The following is a 22,770-nucleotide window of genomic DNA, read 5'->3' on the forward strand; positions in this document are numbered from 1 at the left end:
GCAATACTTTAGGAAAATCCAACAGAATTCTACTTCTGCTACGTGGTCTGAATATCATTTGGTAAAACAGCAACTGCAGAATGGGAGTGCTGGGATATGCCAACAAACATCAGATTAAACCTTTATGATATTATTGTATAAAGCAATATTAACATCACCATAGATCAGCTACAAAAGGAGTTCAGCTCAGGGTGGCAGGAAATGCATGTTAAACACAATTCTGAAATAACAGTAGAATAAATTAATGTTAAACAGAAAATATTAAACAGGAAAAGTAATTGAAACTCTTTCAAATGTTTTCTTTCCTTAAAGGAACAACTCAGAAGAAATCTTTGCCCTTGTAACTTTGGGTTTTTTTAACAGTCAGCATAAATCTGTGGGAGACTCTTTGATTTGCAATTAATTTACTTTTCATAGAATTATATCATTCTTGAAGAAATTACACATAAACATCAAAATCATCATTTTAACCATTAAAAATCTGCTTTTACTGAAATGCTAATTTTTGATCCACAGTGATACCTTCACCTTAAGATAAATCCAATGGAGAAAAAGGAGACACGAGGAATAATTATGTCTCCTATCCAACACAACTGTTTCAGCTGCCTTACTTTGCAGGTCATCTCAAGACACATTGGTTTTCTGTTGAATGCATTAGGAACTTGCAGAACTTTGTTCTCTCAAGTAGTCACTAATCCTCATTCTTCCAGGACTGAGTGTTTAAAAATTAATCTGCAGCTGCACTTTGGAAAGACTCCTCTGTTCCCAGTACTGTAACAACTTCTCACAAACACACCAGTTTTGAATCTGGTTTCATGGTTGGGATTGAGGAACATTTTGCCATTTTATATCTCAGTAGCTGATCTGATAAAGAATTGTGATGAGTAAAATACACAGTGAGAAATGTTTCTGCTTATTGCCATCATATTTCATTGTAATTTTGGCCAGAGAATTATAAAAATGTGTGAAATATTGGTTTGCTCAGTTTAGCTTGGGCTGACTTCATTTCAGTTCTGCTTTTTTATTACAAATTATTCATAACTCCTAAATGAATCTACAATTTGAGCAAGACACCTTTCTCCTCTCATTTACAATTGAGTAAGGATTTGTTATTCTGTTTCTCATCAAGCGATCCTATGTATGAATGTGGCACCTCTGACTTTGCCACAACTAGAATCAAAATATTTCTGAATACTGAAGGACTGAAGTCAAAGTGGGTTTAACACAGCTTGTAGCCTCATGATTTGGGAAGATGCTCACCAGGGAAATCCAGTCAGCTAATGTTTCCCCACTGTGTAATTCAGAGCCCTGAGAAATGAAGCTCTGAGTCAGATTTTTCCTCTAAGGAATCCTTTCTCTCATGCTCCAGGTCTCCAGTGACTGCAGCAGGAATTGAGGGAGATTAGCTTTGGTAAACTGAAACTGGTCTTTTTGAATAGTTTCCTTCCCCTCAGGGAAAATATTGCCCAGACTATCATTTCTGTTAGTGCTAAGAACAAAAAAGGGCATTTTAAAGCATCTCAAGTGAAGGAAAATTTTTAATAAACACAAATTTTCTCTGTTTCTTCTTCCTTTCAGTACTTAGAATATTTGCTCAACTCTAATGCACTATTTTGGTCAGCATGAAAAGAACTGTACATTGTACATAGGAATAGGGAGTAAAATAAACCTGTCACCATGTTTTAATTCATTTACAGAAAGAGGAACTTGAGCCAGTAGGGTTGTTTGTCACCAGGTTTTCATTTGCTGTAGGTGAGATGAGCCCTCAAGCTTCCAGCTGGGTTTCATTCATGGCTGTGGAGTCCCTGTGTGCAGATATTGTGTAAGTCCTGTGGACAGAGAGGGTACAATGGTCATTTTGTCACACCGAGGTGGAAATTAAGTTCTTACTTCTGGGAACTGATTCCTCCAGATCATTTTTTCACTGCAAAGAAGCCAGCTTGCATTCAGCTTGAGAGATTGGGTAAGACCTTCAGGTATTAAACACAAATCCAGCTACCAAAAATCCACAGAAGGCTCTTTGAATATGTGTCCCATTTGACTAACACTGCAGAAGGGATTTTGGCAAACTATAAATTCAACACCTCAGACATTTACAACATATATAAACTCTGTATGTTCTGCAGATGAAATAAATCTCAGTGCAAGATTATGGAATGATCTCCACAAGAAGCTGTGGAAGCTCAAGACTGACTGAGCTTACTGTGCAATGCACCAAAAATGCTAGAATTGTTGGGGAATAATATGAATGATAAAATTGTCCTTCATGTTTCTATCAAGGCACATGTGTTTTAGACCTTTGGAGTAAATTACTGGAATTCTATTGTTTCACAGTCACTTATGTGTGCTATGATGTTTGTGATAGTCTACACTGTCAGATTAACATCCATTGTTATCTCCTTGTTCAACCACAAAAGTAAGGCACTTGTCTGGCATAATACAGAACTATACTTTTCCCCTAAGTGCATAATTAGTGTTTTCAGGAATTCCACAGGTGTGCAGCACAAACTTTGCCTGAGGGTTGTAAGTTAAAAAAATTGAGACTTTCTTATGAGATAAGTACACTTTGATTTGTCTGGTTTGCAGTGGGTTTTTTTGGTATGAATGGTACCTGGAGGGTCTCTGAAGAACTACTGTCTCTCCCTATTGATTCTGTGGCTGAAATTTATAGTATTAACAGGTTAATTGTGGAAGGAATTAACACAATTCTCTTCCATTTGCTTCACTGGCAATAGAGGTCATTAACACCTTCTGGAGGAAACTCATATGATGGTGTGAAAGAAAAGGATTAGGAAGAGAGGATTGATCCAAAACCCATTAAACCAATAGGACTTTTTTTCCAAACTATATCAATGGAGTTGCAGCTGGATCTAAAAGTAAGGACTATCTTCTTTCTTCTCCTTATACACCTACAGTCACTTTACAAATTCTCATGGCAAGAAAAATCCCAAATCAAAATGGTCATGGTCAAACACAAGAAGTAAGATTCAATGATCTGTGATTCTTCTAGGATCTTATTTTGATACTTTTTGGAACGTGGTGTTCTCAAAGCTACCCCACTCGCCAAAGAAGAAATTACCTTGATTTCTTCAAAGAGCTCTTGGCCTTCAGCCCTCCCGGCCGGCAGCAGGCAAACTTGCAATCAATGACCTGGTAAATGATGGGGTTGTACATGGCTGCTGACTTTGCCAGCAGTGTTGGGATCACTGAGAACTGGATGGGGACCGAGTCTGGCCGTCCAAAGGCCGACCAGACGGAGACCACGGCGTAAGGGATCCAGGCAATGAGGAACCCTGCGCAGATCAACATTGCCACCTTGTGAGAGCAGAAAAGAGACAGCAGGGTTTATCCAGAACAGTCAGACACTGGCAGAGCAGCACAGAGCTAGGCAGAGTGCAAGGGAGTTACATTCCACATGTTTTGGAAACAAAAAATGATAACTTGCTTTTTCATATAAATTTACAATACAAACAAAATCTGGCTCTTTATCTCGTGCCTGTGTTTCTTTTGCCTGACACAGAGCAGTTAATGAGTCTGCTATCAGATTTTTAAAAATGCAGTAAAGTCTGGCTAAATATGAGGAAACCAAATGAGATTTTAGAAAATAATAATAGTTTGGTATTGAATTCAAATTATTTAAAGAGGGGATTCTTTTCAAAACACAGAATCTCCTTTTTAGGAGATTAGCAGAGCGTGAAGGTTCTTGAAAAAAGATCTTTTGAAAATTGGGAATTTATCTGAGAGTGAGAATGCTAGTAAAATGTCTAGATTTATTCCTCCTAACCCAAATCATGGGTTTTCACTCCATTAGAATATGTAAGTATTTTAAAACACAAATTTTTGTTAAATACTTTAGTTCTGATAAATGACAAATTAGTAAGTGACCTCCTTATAATGTAACAAAATGTTACCATAAGAAAGTTTAGTATAAATACCAAAGAAAAACTGTTTGGGGCCAAAATCTGTGATTTGTATACTTTACCTGAACCAGCCTGTCTGCACTCGGTCACAGCCTGATATCACTTCAAATGATGCCATGCCATCATACATCCTGAAAAACATCTGCCTTTATACTGCTGCCATTGACAGATTAGTGCTGCACCCACACTGGCAGCAGCACATCAGCACTCATTTGGAATAAGGCGATTAGCAGGATTAGAATATTAAAAAAAAAAAAAAATCACCAGAAGGCACAAGGGGTTTGGACATTGCATAGCCTTTCCTGTAGCCTGTTTTTTTTGTTGTCTGTCACTGAAGGAACAGTGCAGGTGAGCCAAGGATCTCAAACACAGCCTGTTTGTTATGAATTGTGCTCTGGAGTCAAATGGCTTATAAGGGAAATGAATTTTCCATATTTATATTTACCCCAACAATATGTTCTCCAGTGTAGATCCAAGACAGGAGGGAAAATTACTGGTGTTGCAATTCAGATAACATTGAATTTTTACATGATCCTTCCAATATGCAAAAAAAAAAAAACCCAAACCTGCAGCCTCAAATCAAAAGTTTCCATTGCTCTTCAAAGGAAATTTGCTGAATAACCACCAAAAAACATAACAATTTTAAGCATTCTTTTGAAAGGCAAGTGAAGTTGTACCAGTTGTACTGGCAGCACTGGCTGGGCAGGTACGTAGCTGAGATTTTCAGATATGTTTAGACATAATGTCCCTTATTGCTACATGTTATGTAATTCTCAGTTCAACTCAGAAAAAATGTAATAAAATTTGATCAGCCAAGCAAAACTTGCTGCTTGTCTCGCTCTTGGCATGTCTTACAGAGGCTGGTGAATATTTTACAGCTAAGGAATCTGATTTTCTTCAATACAAGCCTTTATTTTGAGAGATTTCCTGGCACAATAACCAGTAAGTATCATGGCTGTCACCACTGCCAAACAGAAAATAGATTCAATCAGAAAGGGAAAACAGGATATGGTCTGAGATGGAAAATTAATTTTAGTAATTCAGTGCATTTTTATCAGCAATTCATGGCTGAGTCTAACTGATAAATTATTTGCATAAAAACAATTGCAGTGTCACAGGACCAATTTTGGTTTATATCTTCATTAACAGAGGAAAGTAAACTGTCTGAAAGTTTTATTTCCCTGCTACAATAATCCGCTCTCTATCTGTTTTCTGTTATAGTTCCTATAATGCACATCAGTCACCTTCAATTACTGTTTACAACAGTTTCTGAAAGCAAAGGATGTTTTATGGTGGGGAGCAGGGCCACAGGGAGATTATATGACTTCCAAGGGCATAGGGGAAAGCTGTGGCAGAGCTTCAGAGTAGGTCATGGTCTCAGGGACTCAAGTGCCCTAATCACTGAATTATGTTCCCACAAGTTTTTTCCTCATCTTGACAGTAACAGAGGAGAAAGCTACAAAAAAACACCTTCAGAGCATTGTGGTTTCGTCTCCAATTCTGCTTCTATGACCCAACACAGCAAACTGAGGAAAATGTTCCTACCTACCTTGGTCAGCTTCATTTCAAGTATGTGGCTGTTCTGAATCCTGGTATCGTAGTGAGCAACTTCTTTGGTGGATGATTTGACTTTTAAAATTATTTTGACGTAGGAAAACACAATCACTGCAGTTGGGAACAGGAGGCAGAAGAAAAGGATGCTCAGAACAAAAACCTGTCCAGCCACTGAAGCCTGTGCCAGCCACCAGTCCAGAGTGCAGGAGGTCCCAAAGGGCTCGGGGGCGTAGTTCCCCACCCCAGCAAAAGGCACTGTAGCCCAGAACGTAGCATAGGCCCAGATTATTGCCAGGCAGATAAATGCATGGTGTCTCTTAAGCCAGGTACCTGGAGGAAAATTGAAGAGTTACAAGTTCATGTCCAGATGTGTTTGGCACCATGGGATTTGTTGTGTCGTGTGGAAGGGTTCAAGGCCAGGCTGGATGTGGCTGTGAGTATCTGCTCTCCTGGAAGATGTCCCTGTGGGGCCTTTGGAACTGGACAGCCTTTGAAGTCCCTTCCAACACAAACCATTCTATGATTCTGTGAAATATGAGGTTTTTTGATTGTTTGACAACAACTCTGTCATGTTCATCTTGGCTCTTTCCAGGTCCATAGTGACCTTGAGCTCACCTTGTGCCTCATGAAGACAAAGGCACACTCACATGGAAGGCTCCACCCACCCTTATTTCAGACCTTTGCTTTAATTTGTCATGAATTACAACTGAGAAGAGTCCAAACTAAAGAAATCCAAACAACCAGCTCAGTAACAGTCAGGGAAATCTTGTCCAGTAATTTCAATTCTTTAATGTAACTTAGGTTTTTTCCTGTTCTTTGTCTCCTATGTTACCTGAATAAAGCTCAAACTCTGTGACTGAAAAGCAAGGCTTTACAGTGGAAATAAGATATCTAAGATTTAATTTTACTTTCTCATTCTTTTCCAGTACAGAAAATCACCATGTGTATCCTGTCAGAAGTATCTGTAATATGTGTTTTCATGTGTCCTTGCCTTTTTAAATGCAAATAGAATTCCTGGAGATCAGAACCTTGTCTCTCTGCTCATCTTGCATGGAGCTCTAATTCATCTAGAAAAAGTTTCAGTTTGCACGATTTTCATCACCATCTACATGTTCAACATGTAGGACTCAGATAGGACTAACAAATTTAAATCTTTCATTTTTGCAGAAACTTGCAATATAGTGTAACATAACATACAACATAACATCTCCTTCCATCTTGGAACCCCCAACTCGTTTGTAGTTTCTGACTCACAGGAGATTTTTCACTCACTTCACACTAACATTAAGGAGATTTCTTCAGGGTTTCAGAGTGACTTAAAATAAAACCAAAGCAAAGAAACACCTTTAATTTGGATGTGTCTCTTTCCAGCTGATTTTACATGTCAGGATCACTGGAAGGAAAATGAACATTGCCTGACAAATGATGTATTCATATATGATGGCTGAGAGACAGAAAGATGCTTTGTTGTGTTCAGGAGTAGAAAAACAAAGCAACAATAACATAACTATTAAAAGAGAAATATTTTTTAAACCACCTAGACTGAGCATGATAAACATGTTTGTTTATTGCTCTCCATCATTTTGTATAGACCACTGTGATCAGAGCCCTTGAGAATAAGGCTTTTGAAAAGTTTTCTCTCCCATGAACTAAGCTGACCACAGCTGGTGGCACAAATGCAGCCAGCCATGAAATATTCACTTCAGCTCTCCAAGTCTGTGAAAAATTGTCTGTGATTTGGGTTGCCACTGAATTATTTTGATAATAGAAAAAATAGAAATCCTTCAATAGAAAAAACTGAAATCCTGCTTAATATTATTGGTGTATCTAACACCCAGCTAAGGAGACCCCCCTGAACTCCCACTTAGGGTAAAAGTATGGACACACAGGGGTCTGTGATAGCACATCTTAGCACAGTACCACAGCTTTTATCTGCTTGCACAGACTGGCTTATTTACACTTCCTATCTGCCAGCCTTCCTTACAGCTTAACATGATCGATATTTCATGTCATCATAAAGAAATCTGTGGTGTCCCTCAAGTCACATGGGCAAGGTGTTTATTACCTGCAAAGTCACCTTGAGCATTCCCTGTATTTGGATGTGAATTTAGTCCCTTACAATGCAAGAGGAACATCTTGTCTATACTGTGACAATATCATTTATCTGGAAAGAATTAAGCACATAATACATCATATTCCAGAGGTACAAGATACTGATGGATATGGTAGTAACACCTTACACTGCTAAATTAATTTCATCCTCTCAGGTTCCATTTCCATATTTGAGAGACTATTTCACATTATGACTTATTGCCTTTCCAAATCTCTTAGGTGTGTTAAATAGCTTGCCACATACCACAGAAGAATTTAGGCATTTAATAAGGAATATTTTTATGTTTTAGTCCATAAGACCCTGCAAAATGCACATTACTTGCATCTGTTAATGCAGATAGGCCTTGATAGACATAAAGTGATTTATCTATAAGGGATTACAACAACTCATGGCTTAAGCAGACAGCAGAAGGGCAACAGTGAGGGTGTTATGTCCAGCAAAATAAATTTAACTGGGATTTCTTGGATCATGCAAATATGTTTCTCTCTCTGTGTACTCCCCTCTATATTTAAAAGAAGTATTATGAAGAACCTAATTATTATTTCAGTGTAGTAAACTATGGCACTTAATACAGCTTTTCCACAGTCACAGATAATACAGTCATCCACATAGAGATACATATTTGTCTTACCATAGGACAAGTGGCAGATTTTCAGGTACCTGTCCAGGCTGACAGCTGTCATGGTGATGAGGCTCCCACAGCCAAAGAAGAAACCAGCCCACCCATACCAGCGGCAGCCCATCCACCCAAACATCCAGCGGTGGGAAAAGAAGGAGATGATGCTGAAGGGTTTGCCTACAACTTCAAAAGGAGGAGAGAATGTCAGCCCACTGATAAACCACATCCCTGAGAAAATCTCCTTTTATCAGAAAGGCAAACCCTCTCCCTTGCAAAAACTAACACCCATAAAAGTGCTCTGCAACATGGAGAAAGGGCTTCAGGTAGAGTAGGTGACGACTTTAGGCTGGAGAGTAAATTTAGGTGGGATATTAGGAAGAAAATCTTTACTGTGAGGGTGGTGAGTCACTGTCATGGGTTGCCCAGAGAAGCTGTGTATGTTCCATCCCTGGAAGTTCAAGGCCAGGTGGGATGAGGCAACCTGGTGCACTGGAAGGTGTCCCTGCCCACGGCAGGGGTTGGAATGAGATGGTCTTTAAGGTCCCTTCCAACCCAAAGCATTCTGTGATTCCATGGCTTGTGAGCACTCCATGCACAGGACTGAGCCTCAGACAGCTGTTGCTGGATCCCATGGCACCAGGGATGAGGTAGGATGAGAGCCAAGCCTGCAGAAGGGCTGGAAAGAGGTGCTTTTGCTTTTCTATAAACCACAGGAACCAGAGGTAAACCAACACTCTGGAACCAATCATGGGCAGGCTCTTCTCATTATGAAACCTTCAGAGTATGTGTTAGGTCCACAGGCCAATACCTAAACAGGATAGGTTTGAGTCAGAGCTTGAAACAAGCACAGATCTACTTAGTCTACACCCCTGTAGCCAATTGGGTGTCTTCAAGCACAAGGTTAAGAAATTTGCCTTCAAAAAGGACTTTTTCAAACCTGTCAAGGCCCAGCAGTAGGATACACAGAGAGGTGAAGTGTTAGGTGGGAAGGAAAGACATGGACACTTGAGCTGCAGAAGTGGTTTCAGCTCCTCTGCACACCACACATTACTTCAAAGCCTCCCAGCAAGCCACAGCACACAGATATCAAAACAATCTGAGCTTCCCCAAAGAGATGGAAAATTAGTAACTATTTTTGAGGCTTTCTCTTAGTGGCACTTCATCTCATTCTTCCACAGGTAAAAGGTGAGTGCTGCATTATGGAAGAAGTGAAGTTTGGTCAAATGATATTCCATTCTCACCTTAAAGCAAGTTTAAATTTTTCATATTCTTTGTAAGCATCGTGACAAAGAGAAAGTTTGAAAATTTTAATTATATAGTTGGAAATCTCCCTTTTTTTGTCCCAATTATTACCTTTTTATTGGTCTCAATTAGGCAAAGAAAATAAATCAACTTTAATGGAACAGAAAACTCAAAAATTTATAATCTAGGGAAATCTGTTTTCAAACACTTTGGTTTTATATACCAGCCTGATCTTAAATGCTCCCAGGCCTGAACATTCCAACTGCAATATTCAAACAACATTAAATATTGAATCCACATCCCTGTGACTGCATTCCTTCCTGCATAGGAGCAGCCAGACCACCTCAAGGATTTGAAAACACCTCAGCTTTCCTGGGCTGGTTTCCCTGGCTGAACCAGAGTCTGTAATGTCATAGAAGCTCAGAGAATTGGTTTATGGAGATGGCAAAAATGATCTTGCAAACTGTATTTCCCACAAGGTAACCTATTCATAGAAACCAAGACAAAAATCTCTATTTTGTTGATCTTTTTCCTAGAAACATTCCATTTCACATTGAACTGATGTAAAACCATGCATCCTCTTTTCATTCTTAACAGAAAATTAACGCATTTCTTCCAAAACCGAATCTTGCAGAAAAGTACCTTTGCTCCATCTTCTATGCCAAAACCATCAGGATTGAAAACCCTTCAAAATCAGATGCATTTTTACAAAAGGTATTTTTGGATTAGCCTAAGCCTGTAAGGAAAGTTCTGCCTGGACCTGCAGGATGTGCTCGGATCAATGCGTGATGTTCTTTCCTCCAAGCAGAATAAATGCACTTTTAGTTTTTCAAGCAAAAGCTGATCTCGGTGATTAAGGTTTCAGGAAAAACATTAAATATGGCAAGGTCTGGGTTCTGGGTTAACATACAAGTCAGCAACTTTAGGCATATAAGTGACTGACAGCTTTAAAGGCTGACACATTTCTTTGCACCAAATCAAATTTCTCTTCAGCAGCAGGACTGGGAGCAGCCCCGAGCACGGTGCCAGTGCAAAATCAGTCTGATGCAGCTTTGAACAAGGGGCTGGTGCCACCCTGTGGAAATCTGCAGGAAGCAGAACTCTTCAAAAAGTTGTTAAGACAAGTGTGTGAAATACGAAGATTTTGTGGAAAAAAATTCTATCTTCAGTTTGTCCAGCAGACAGAACCCGTCACATTTCTCAACTTAGCACCTTCCATTAATAAATAAATAAATAAAAAAAAAATTAGAGAACAGAGAAAACCAAGCATGGCTCTGGGAATCACTATTTTTAATTCCAAAATGTAAACCCCAGATAGATTGAGATGAGATCCCCATGGAAGAAAGCAAGGTGACCAAGTGGTGCACTGGTGACAGGCCATAACAGAGACACCTCCAGCCCTCACACTAAGAGGGGTCCCAAACAAGCTGTAGTTTGAGTGGTTGGGACACAGTTTATGGTTAGGAGATACCTGTTAAAATGCATCTAATCATAGAATCACAGGATATTTTGGGTTGGAAGAGATCTTGGAAGACCATCTCATTCCAACCCCTGCCATGGGCAGGGACACCTTCCATTGTCCCAGGTTGTTCCAAGCCCCATCCAACCTGGCCTTGGACACTTCCAGGGATGGGGCAGACACAGATTCACTGGGCAACATTCAGAATATAAAGCTGTGGGAATTCTCGTGAAACACTCCTCACTGGAGTGACTAATATGAGCCTTACAATACAGATTCTTAAAACACAAAGAAAATGGTAATATCACAGAGGAGGAAAAAGCCAACCCTTAACTTCTAAGGGTTGAGAGATGGAAGCAGTGTGTCCATGACAGAAATGCCAAAGAAATAATTGGGATTTCTCTGTATGGTAGCAGTGATATTTATACTGACATCTTTCTTCTACTGAATTGATATTTCCTTTAAAAATCCATGTTTACGGACCAAAACCACTGGAATCTGCAGGGATGAGCAGATCTTTGGTCTTGTGCTGTGAGAGTTCAAAAAAAGCATCAGAGGAGGCTGGGAGACATCATTTTATATTGTTTAGTGATACTTTTGGAGTTTAGATGAGGGCAAAAGCATCTGGCAGAGACAAGGGTAGGAAAAGGGTGTGCTGGAGCTGAGGGCAGAGGTCTCAGTTCATACAACACACAGGGGACAGATGACCCTGCAAGCATGGGAATATAATTCCATTTATATGGCACTGGGAAGATCCCATGGTCAGCTGAGTCCTGATACCCATTGGATTGTCTGCCATCCAAAATATCCTTTTCTAAAGGACATCCAGGCATTTCTCTGTGAGCAGCTGAATCAGTCTCATGTCAAGAGCCAAAACAAGCATCTCTGCAACTCTGGATAAACCTCTCCAAAGCTCCCTCCTCCAATGCCAGGACATCCAGACTGTGGGATTGAAATAAAAATCCTCCCAGTTGGCTCATACTCTAGAGATTGACACAAATGTTTGATCCAGAGACAAAGGAGGATGGCCACTAGAGAAAGAACTATTAGCTTTGATGGGCTGATGGCCACTGGCATTTTCCAATTATTTGGCTAAACTTGTATTTTTGAGGCATTTAGATCCATTCTATTCACCCTATGGCAAAAAATCATAATTTTCTGCACCTGTAATTCTGAGCTATTGTGTGGTTATTGTGCCAGGGTGCACATGGCAGCTGCCTTTGGAGACCTGCCCAGTGCTGGGATGAACAGGAGCTCTGCGTGTTTGATAAAATCAACCCTAATTTTTCCTCTGTACTGTTCATTTCTTCCCATCAAGTTGTTCAGGAATGTTGTTTTTCGTCCTCCCCTATTATTTACATGCAAATAATAGAGCAGAAATATCTGTAGCAAAAGGCATTTGATGCTCCCATGACTTGCAGAGGAATGTCTCTTGCTGCTGCCAGGCAGAATGGTGAGATGGTAAAAATGAGGGAAAACAAAAACATGAAATTACCTGAAATGCCCAGATCACACACTGCTAAATTAACAGTCATTATCTCAGCAGGTCTCAGCTTCTTTTTTCTCTTTGAGGACATAAAAATAACATACCCATTTCCCAGAGTTGAAAGGATCCCTGTAATAATGGAAAATAGAATAACATTCAAATTAGAATCATCCTCAAAACCAGCCATACTCCATCTTCCTTGTGAAATTCCCTGACATTTTCAGCCTGAACCTGTGGTCCCTATGGCTGGGCATTTCACCCTGAAACGTGATCCCCCCATTGTCACTGTGCAGCTCACAGAGACCTGGACTGCAGACACACTTCCCCAAAAGCAAATGCTGTTTTCCCTCTGCAGGAGGGCATTGCTTTCACCAGCTGAGCCTGCCCAGACACAGACTGAATGCTCACAACAGAAACCCCAGAATCCCTCTGCCCTGACCAGCACAATTCTCACTCAAAGGTTTACACAGCCACAAGAATGAAATTCAGCTCTCTGTAATCACAGGAATCAGAATCTGACCAATCTCAACTTTATTAAATACACCAATCAGATGTTAAGGGATACATTTCCAGTTAATATATTAATATCAAATCTTAAATCTTACATTAAAATTTATTTCTATCATAAGAAAGAAAAATTATAAATCTGATTAATCTGATTTTAACTTCCAGGTGGAATTCAGTGCATGGTATCCTTCTCATATTGGCTGATATATTTTTCTCCATATCATCACCCAATGACTCACAGCTCTGCAAGTGTGCATCTGCCATGGAATTAATCACACCAGTACAGAAAATCGTAGGGTTTCCAGTTCCCTTAAAGAAAATGTGTCTTCACTAATTCATGTTTGAAAGAGTTTAAGGTCAGAGGGAGAGTTTTGCTGTGGAAACACAGGACAGCACAGAACATCCTTCTCATGGAACCAGAAGATGAAAATCCCAAAGGGACCATGGCCCACTGAGCCTCACACCAGATAAGGGGAGACATGTCAGAAGGAGGGAAGTGCAGAAGAAAAGAATGAAGAGCAAAGAATTCCTGTGCTGCCATTGCCTCAAAAAAGGGACCTACAACAGCACTGAGGGAAATGTTGGAGAGAAGTTCAGCCCAGGAAAGAGTGAGGAAGGGCATTTTCCATAAGTATTTTAGATTTAAAGGGTGAGGAAGAGTGATTGCCGTAAGTATTTTAGGTTTGACACCTTTGTTTCTCACTGCCTAAAACAGTAAATAAACATTAAGCCTTGGGGGTTGGAACCATGTGATGAAAGTTGGAATGAGATGATATTTAAGGTCCATCCAACCCAAACCATTTTGTGATTCCATGATTCTGAATTTATTCCCCTCAAGGAGCCTGTTTGCCCACTGCATAACTGGGAATGCATCTTCCTGTCTTTATCCCCACCTGTCTTCATCTCCACTGATTTTTCTCTGCCTGCTTCCTCCCTGTCCCACTCTGAGGCTTGTCCTGAGTGCTTGGCTACCTGCTGAGGCCAACTCCTCACATTACTCCAAAAAAAGTCATGAACAAAAAAGTCATCAACAAACAAAAGTCAACGACAAAAGTCATCAACAGCTTTCCTCTGTTGATGAGGCATCGAAGTCACCCTTTGTGCTGCCTTGTACAAGGGGCTCTGCTGGGGCAATCTCTGTTTCCAGAGGGCCCCAGCACCCTCCAGCCCCCCAGCACTGCTGCCCTCTCCAAATGTTGTACCTTTGAATATCACATCATTTTCACCTGAGTCTTCTGGCAGGCCAGACCTCAGCAAATTAAGTTCAGTAATTAAATGGGTATTTAATCATTTAGTGATTAATTTGGCAATTCAGTAACAAATAATCCAGTATTTAAATGGGTATTTTGTTATTTACTCTGGTCCATCAATGGCACAATCCCCTTGCAAGGGTGCCTTGTCCCCACAAAATCAACAAACCCAACCTGGGAACATCCATGAGGCAGAGAGAGAAATGGTTCCCAGATGCTAAAACCAAATTATTTATCAAGAAATATGAGTGATTGAGGAACCAAAAGTTTACCAAACTCAGGAGAAAAATACTTTGATTTTGAATTTTTTTGTATTAAATGCGACACATTGCAAACTTTTTATATTGACAGCATTGTTTTCTGTATTATTTTACAAAAAAAACAGAAGAACAGAAGCTGGCTTATTATTGATCTTAGGTTTTCTTATCAGATTTTATTTACCCTGGGTGGATCAAATTCTAAGAACAACCTACTCTTATGGCTCTGCAAATTTAATATGAATTATAAGCAGATAGAGGTATTCATATGAGTCATTTTCTTCTCACAGCTGAGTGAATGAATCTCAATGCTGTGAGCATTTTTCATATATTTTAATCCTTTTCTCTCTTAATGCCATTTTCCTCTCCAGTGATATTTAGGATAACTAGAGTGCCAGCATCTAGTTTGAAATACCTTTTGAAAGCATTTGACATTTTCCTGAATCTTTTTCAACTGACTGGCAGTCTAGAGAGACATCTCTATCAGCCAAGTAGCTCTGAAGTTGCCAAGCTGCTCTGAAACCACTGCTCATTATTAATATCAATGTTCCACAGAGCCCAACCCACCGACCTCCTAATCCCATGGCTGGAAGGGGTCCATTGATCATTTGTTGCCTTTTGTCTATGCCTGCATCTGAAAATTGCTTATCTGAACCTTTTTTTATCTCCTTGATCAAAATTCTATAATCTCCATAGGTGAGGCATCTAATGCTCCATTTCTCCTGCTATGAAATGACTTTCCAGCAGTCAGCTGAAGCCCTTGCTGGAGCAGACTCCCAGCTCTGGTAGGTTGGAAACAGAGAAAAAACACTTCTCAGATATTAAAAATAGGCTCTTTTCCAGGAGAACTGTCCATGGCAACATGGCACCATTACATATATACAAACCAAGAGCCAAGGATGTGATAACTAAAAAAGTGACACCTGCAGAGACAGAGCCAGGCTGAGACACACAACCTGCAGCGAGAGGGGAAAGTGTTTACAAGCAGCCAGCTGGAGAAATAAACTTCCACTTCTCCAACCTGACAGTGGCACTAAACCATTAGAGAAAATAAAATTTAAAAAAGAAAAAAAAAAGGTTCAGGATTTTCAATTAAGCTGTTTCATAACAGAGGAAGTGTGCACACCAGTTTGTAAATCAATAGTGACTTGCCAAGGGGTTTCAGAGGAGCTGGCAACCAGCTCCTGTTCAGTGACTGTACAGTGAATCAATCAAGGCAGTGATGAAAAAGCTGGTGGGAGAAGTGACAAAGAGAAAAGAATTGGATTCTCATAACCATGTGCATAGTCTGATTTTTTTTTTCTTGACAATTAGAAAGCTACACATGGAAATTACTACTCAGGACAAAGGATCATGCACTCACATAGAATTTCTCAGACTATTCAAGACTCCTGATTTTCTTCAAAGACAAAAAACCAATTATTTTTCTATTTCAAACTGGAATACTTCAGCTGTATACCCAGTCTGACCCTAAAACCTCTGCAGGATAAGATCCAGCCTTGTTCACTCACTATTCAGCTTCTTCTCCTTTTTTAAACTCAGTTGCACCTTCCACTGCTCAAGTGCAAAAAGGTGCACAAAAACAGTCCTGGCTTCCCACCTCCTGCTTCCCTGTCCCTGCTGCCAGGATGTCCCCACAGGCCATCCTCAGGAGGGGCCACAATTTCTTGCAAAGGAGTAGGGAATGCAGTTCAGTGGAAAACCATGACAAGTTTAGCCTGAATCACAAGTCATAATGAAAAAACACAGACGTGGAATCATAAAATCATTTAGGTTGGAAAAGACTTTCAAGATGATCAAGTCCAACTTTTGACTGAACACCACCATGCCCACCAAACCATACCACAAAGTGACACCTCCACTCATTTTCTGAACATTTCCAGAGCTAAAGATTTCACCATTCCCTGGGCAGCCCATTCCTCTGCTCAACCATTCTTCCAGGGAAGAATTCTTTTCCTTATATCTGTATTCTATAGATCCAAGGAATATGCAAATACAGCACTTCTATGGATATGGGAAGACCATAATTAGCTCTAATAAAGCCACTAGTGAACCTTGTTATGCACACAAGGGCAAAGCAATTAACCAAGTAAAACATCAGATCCCAACAATTCTGGATGGGAGGGTGCTAGGCAGAAAATATTGCTCAATGTGATGTGTAACAGAGGACAGATGATGCCAGGAGCTGAGCAAGGGTCACATGAACATATCTGAGGGTGTTCAGGCTGTGAAAACAAGCCATAAAACCCACATGGCATAATGAGGGAAACCCTATTCTGCCCAAGGACAAATTAAACTGCTGAGTAGTAACCTATCACTTATTAAAAACAATGAGTATTTCTTCACTTTTTGCTGGAACATCTACTGCTAGTCACTTTTGACTACCTGCAGCAGCATTATATGTTGATATTAACTGCTGACACCATATTTCTAACACATTATCCCTCCTCCCTCCTAGATTTTTCTTTCTAGTATGAAAAAATGTGTAATTAACATCTAATGAACAGCAGTTTCTGCCTCTTTTCTGAGAGCTGCAAGGATGCAGCAGCACAGTCATATTTCAAAGACCAAATATAAAATCATTACCAATTATTGTCAAATAAAAGCCAGCTATGATGTCAGCTTCTCTAGAGAGCTTTGATGCAAAGGGGTCTTCCTTTTGGAGATTGTGTGGGATGTATTCTTCCTGGGAAGAATTGTTGGGATCTGATGCCATCCCACTCATGTCCAGTGAAGTGCCTGAAAAACAAAAGAACAGAGTTTGCAACAGATCACACCTGCTGTTAGAAAATATGAAGATATTTTTGTTCATACACAGGATCCATCCTCCCATTTTCAATTCTGCCCTGACACTTCTCAGGGCATTTCAGGATATCATTCAAACTTGCATAAAGCATTGTGCCATGATTTGGGTCATGACTTACTTTATCCAAGATCATCATAATTTACATGGGACCACAACAGGAAAAAGGCATTGAGCTCTTGGAGAGTGTCCAGAGGAGGCCACGAGGATGGTGAAGGGTCTGGAGTGTTGGAACCAAGGACATTCCTCTGACTGCCCTGGAGGACTTGAGACCCTGGCAGGGGGCTCAGAGACCCTGGCACAGAGTCAAAGACACCTGTGCCTTCAATCCTAGCCCATGGAAAAAATTACCAACTTTGTGTGAAGATTTTCAAGCCACAAGGGTTTGAATAGAATGATAGTGAATTTAGCACAGGGTGAAAAAGTGGAATTTTGGGTATTTAGAATGGGGGTTCAAGAGGCAAGATGGAGGGATCTGGGCGTGTTCTGTTCTTCTTCTTCTTCTTCTTGTCCTCCATCTTCTGCTGTGATGGTGACACTTTTGGATTGGTTTAGAGTAGAGACAGACTGTCTAACATAGGTGATAGGTATTGGAAAATTATTGTAAATAAAGTACATGTAGTTTTTAGTATAAAAAGATAACACTGCCCCAGGGGAAGTCAGTGTGCCTCAACCTGACCTGCTGGACAGATCTCCAAAGGTCAGAGAAAGAATGTATTAGATAAGAGAGAATAAACAACCTTGAAAACCAGAGCTGAGGAATCCCAACTTCTTCTTTGGTTGTGGGGCTGGGAAAAAAGACTCTTTAATACCTCAGGAGCCATTCCAGCAGTCTCCTGAGGTATTAAAGACTCCTCCAGAGTCTGGAGGAGAAGCCTCACTGGGGACTTTAACATCCTCATGAAGGGAAGAGGAGGGGCAGGGGCTGATCTACTCCTTCTCATGAGCAGAGACAGGACTGGAGGAAAGCTGGGGCTGTGCTACTTATCTTTGTCTCTACACCTGCTCCTCACAATGCCAAGAGACTGGGAATTGTCTGCAAGACAGTCCCAGCAGTTTCTTTGTATCCTGAGGGGCACTATGTCTGCAGATGGCAGCTCTGCAAATTTTACAGCTAAGTGAAAAATTACATCCATAAATTCTCTTCAGAGTTCCTTAGGTGCTGTGTTCCAATGCAAATAACTTGTCATGGCCATGGTTATAAACAAGAATTGGCCATTGGAATTGTGAAGCAGCAGGAGCATTAAATAGTAGAGTCATCTAGGAAGGCTTGTTGGCTTTTCTATTTTCTTTTGTGTGGAAATGGGTTATTGAAGTCAAAAAAGTTCATATAAATAAAGGGAACCCTTTATTTAATAAAGGGGAAAAGCCTTTATTTAATAAAAGGGAAAAGGGGAATCTGGCAAACACCTATGAAAGTCATCCCTCAGGACAATGGAAGGGATGTAAAGTGAGGAACTCCTGCATAAGACAAAAACATTTCTGCCATGTTTGAAACCACCCAGCCAGGAGCTGTTTAGGGCATTCAGAAACCCCAATTCCTCTTGCTGGTGCTGGCTGAGGCAGGGATGGCCCTCATGAACTAAACACTTGACTCAGGGCTTCCATAACTTCTGCTGTGGGACCTGGGAAAAGCTGTGAAGTTCTAAATTTTTCCCCTCGAAAGTCCTGCTTGGAGGGAGACTAAATGGGAAACAAAACTTGTTTCTTTATTTTACCCATTTGCTCTCTCTTCTGCATCTTGAAGGCAGGCAGTCTTGTCAATAACAGACCTGTGTGGCCAGGTACACCCATGTACACCTGAAGCACTCACAACTCTCTCCCTATTGTCCTTCTAGCTTTGGAAAAAAGAAAAAAGAAAGATTTTACTGAAGGGGATTGAGCCATGAAGGCACACTTTGTTCTCTACTCTAGAGTAGAGAACAAAAATCATCCAGGCATACGGCTCCATGCATCGTTAAGTATTCAAAGTTCAGCAGCCTCATTGTCTTTTGGGGTTTTTTTTAATTAAAAAAAAAAAGGCTGATTAATTTAAAAATAATTTTTTAAACAAAAATTCACTGTTCCAGACAGCAGAGCAACCATTTAGATTTGGATCAGGTACTCTGGTACAACAGCCTGGACAGCATAAAAGACCTTGTACAAAAGGATGGACTAAAGCATGAATCTGGGGAATAATCAGGATCATCCTGTCCATCCTATCAAAGCCACAGGTCTTGATCCAGGTTCCACCTGGCCTTTAAAAGGATCCTGATGCTTTTCTGTCCCCCAGCTGGCAGGGTCCCTCTGTGGCTAGAGCGTTTGAACCATGTGGGTGGCTGAAGTGATGCAAATGGAAAAGCACATCTGGGACCTGTCAGCACAATTTGGGTTTGATGCAAATACCAGAGTGTTTAAGGGCATGTTCCTCCTTTGAGCCACAGCAGAATCTCCCACTCCAGTCAGTATCAGGTGGCTCACAAGGACAATATTTTGCTACGTCCAAGTGGACAAACAAAATAGCTTTAAATAGGAAATTTCAACTTCTGTGTATGCTAAACCCAGCCAGAAGTGCAGACACTGGGTTTTTTAATCTGCCTTAAAGCAAAGTGCAGGTTTGCCAGACAAATCACAGCCTTGGGACAGGAGAAAGCCCTCTGTGGTCCACCTAGACATGGAAAATTTTGCTGCTTCACTTGATATAAGTTGTTTACCTGCTTGAAAATGTTAATGTTGTGAAAAACTATCCTCTCCAGTTCCTGAAAAAGAAACACTTTCTCTCAGCTTTAAGCAGAGAAAACACATTATTTATTGAAAATTTTCAACAAAAATAAAGGGCAATTAATGTCTAACTTCCAAGTATGTGCACAAACTTTTCTTATTATTTTAAATCATTTCTGGTGAATTAAGAATAAGTTTCAGATATAAGAAGATAAAAACAACTCAACTTGATTGATACAAAAATTGTTAGTGACATATAATTCAGGGAGTTAATACTTGATTATGGCTTTAAAAGATGTTACTCATCCTGATTAGACAGGAATTAACAGTGCCCCCAAAATAAAGCTTTATTCCAGAATCAATCTCACTTTTAGAGTGCATAAGACAGAAAGCTGTGCAATTAACAGGGCTGATCATTAGTCCTCATATTTCCAGGTCAAGAAAAGCCATAATCCTAATCAGCATCTAGTGTCTAAATGTTGAGTAAAAAAATGTGGAGAGGGATAACTTTCATGCTGGTAGGCAAAGCCTAGCAAATGTAGGGGATGTGCATTTTCACAAATGCATTATTTCAGGAACCAAGATTTGAACTGCCAACTCTGTTGGTTTTATTTATACATGTGTTTTTTAAGGTATCACAGTATTAAATACCTGATAAAGGTCATAAATCCTCTGATACACAGCTCCTAAAAGTTAATGAGTCAGCAATAGGGACTATAAAGTATTATTTTAATAGAAACACAAATGATCCATGCTTGTACCAATCCTCATTGCTTGTAAGTTCCTGGGAACCCCTAAAACATTTTGGGAAGCTACAAACGGGAGGTGTAGCAACCCAGGTTCAAATTATTGTGTCTTCTTACATGGGGTTTAGACAAATATAGGTACATAGTAGCAAAATCTGAAGTCCTTAAGTTAGTAAGAAATCTTAATTAGTAATTAATCTAAATTAATTTAAAAAAATAATCACTGCACCTATGTTTGCCAGCCAAAAGTGGATGTACCCAATTTATGTATGACAGCCAAACTGGTATGAAGTGGGGAAAGCATTTTTGTAAATTTGCAGGCAAATGAAGGAAATATGAATGCCAACCATTAAAAAAAAAATCTGAAAAAACTAAAAGCATGTTGTAGCTCAATGACAAAAGTTATTTAGGGAAACAGCAGTGTGTAGGGAGTGCCATAGGAATCCCAGGAACTGAACTGTTCTCAGACGCTGTCAAAATCCTCTGTGGAAGTTACCGTGGCAGGGATGCTTTAATTTACTTGACAAGAGAGCACAAGAAGTCAAATATTATTTCCAAAGTGATGGCCCACAGACAAGTGTAGCAATTATTTGTAAAAGCAGATTAATGGCAGAGATAAATGGCTAAGTGAAACAAAAGATGTCCGTGGACCCAGAGTCACCTCATAGAAAGAGTCAGGAGGGCTCATTTGAAATATTAATATAGCTAAAGTGATAACACTATCAATTGTGTTAATTAAGAAAATAATTTTCTGCTCTCTTATGTTAAAAACAATAAAACTATTAATAATTTTATCTGAGTCACTAAAAGATAAAAGCTAAAAGGATAAATTAATGCCAGCATATATTATCTTTTTAAGAGGAAAAAAGGTAATTATCTCCTAATTTGTCCAATTACATCGTCAGTATCTCCACAGCAAAGTTATTCTGCTCTCAGTGCCTGCTGGATCTCAGCTCACACTGCCAAGTGTCCTGTTTATCCTAAACTTCCCCTGGGTGTTTTGAGGAGCTCCTTTCTCAGACTGGGGCTGTGGAAGCACAGGCAGAGGTCCCAGTGGTCATTGCCTCGTCCTGTCCCACCATCCTGGCTGGGGCACTGCTGACACAGCCTGGTGACTCAAAACTCACATCTGGGACACACATCCTCAGCCAAATGCTTCCCAATAGTCCAACCAGACCCTCTATTTAGGGACATAAATAACAAGGATCAGAAATCTTATCTCAAAGCAGCTACAGCACCACCCTTTTTCTTGTTTTTGTTTGCTTTTTTTTAATCTCCTATTGTAGTAAAAGAGATTCTTTTAAGAAAAATGGGCTTTGTTTCATGTCACTTCAGGACTAAATCCTGAAGATTCAAGCTATGGACTGGAAATCTGTCTTTTGTCTTCAGCAGACTTGTTCAGCCACCAGGCTGCTGTTTATTTTACAGTGGATTCCCTCCCACCTGTTGAAGAAGAATCATCACTTTGAATGCACTAAATTAAAAGATTAACATTTTCTACATTTCAGGTGTGCACTGTGCTCCATCACATCACATCCCACTGCTGCATTTCTGTTCATAATGATTTAAAATAGTAAATTTGGTATGTCTCATGTTTCTCACACAACAGAAAAAGAGAGAGATTTTGAAACAACAACTTTTGGTCTGTTGATACCAGGAAAATGCTTCATGCCTACCTGTCACAGAAGATCTGCCCAAACAACCTCATGCAACATCGCACAGGAGCACTGCAAGGGCAGGGGTGAGAGAAAAGCTACACTCAGATCACAGAATCACAGAATGGTTTGGGTGGGAAGGGACCTTCAAAGATTATTCCATTCCAACCCCCCTTCCATGGGCAGGGACACTTTCCACCATTCCAGGTCACTCCAAGCTCTGTCCAGCCTGGCCTTGAACACTTCCAAGGATGGGGCAGCCACAGCTTCTCTGGCAGCCACTGTCCTCACTGCCCTCTGTGGATGTGGTCCCCATCTCAGGCTAAGCAACACTCAGCTATTTTAAATAAAGCCCTGGTTAGGAACTTCTATTTCTTTTCTGTTTCAAGACTATGCAGTAAGACTTATTACTGGGCTTTGAAAAACATGCAATAATTTCTAAAAATAATAATTTAGTGT

The 22,770-nt window shown here is 40.1% G+C and overlaps 1 protein-coding gene across 1 annotated transcript; it reads right to left on the reverse strand.

Moving 5' to 3' along the window:
• Window positions 1–932: 932 nt before the first annotated feature.
• On the reverse strand, window positions 933–17,304 carry LOC129118837 (opsin-5). The gene is given in 7 exon segments (XM_054630417.2): window positions 933–1,829; window positions 3,080–3,315; window positions 5,470–5,804; window positions 8,219–8,389; window positions 12,403–12,522; window positions 16,994–17,160; window positions 17,162–17,304. Coding segments are annotated over 7 exon segments (1,236 nt in total). The 3' UTR covers window positions 933–1,765.
• Between the last annotated feature and the right edge of the window lie 5,466 nt (window positions 17,305–22,770).

The sequence above is a fragment of the Agelaius phoeniceus genome, chromosome 3 (assembly GCF_051311805.1).
Source record: "Agelaius phoeniceus isolate bAgePho1 chromosome 3, bAgePho1.hap1, whole genome shotgun sequence".
Lineage (NCBI taxonomy): Eukaryota > Metazoa > Chordata > Aves > Passeriformes > Icteridae > Agelaius > Agelaius phoeniceus.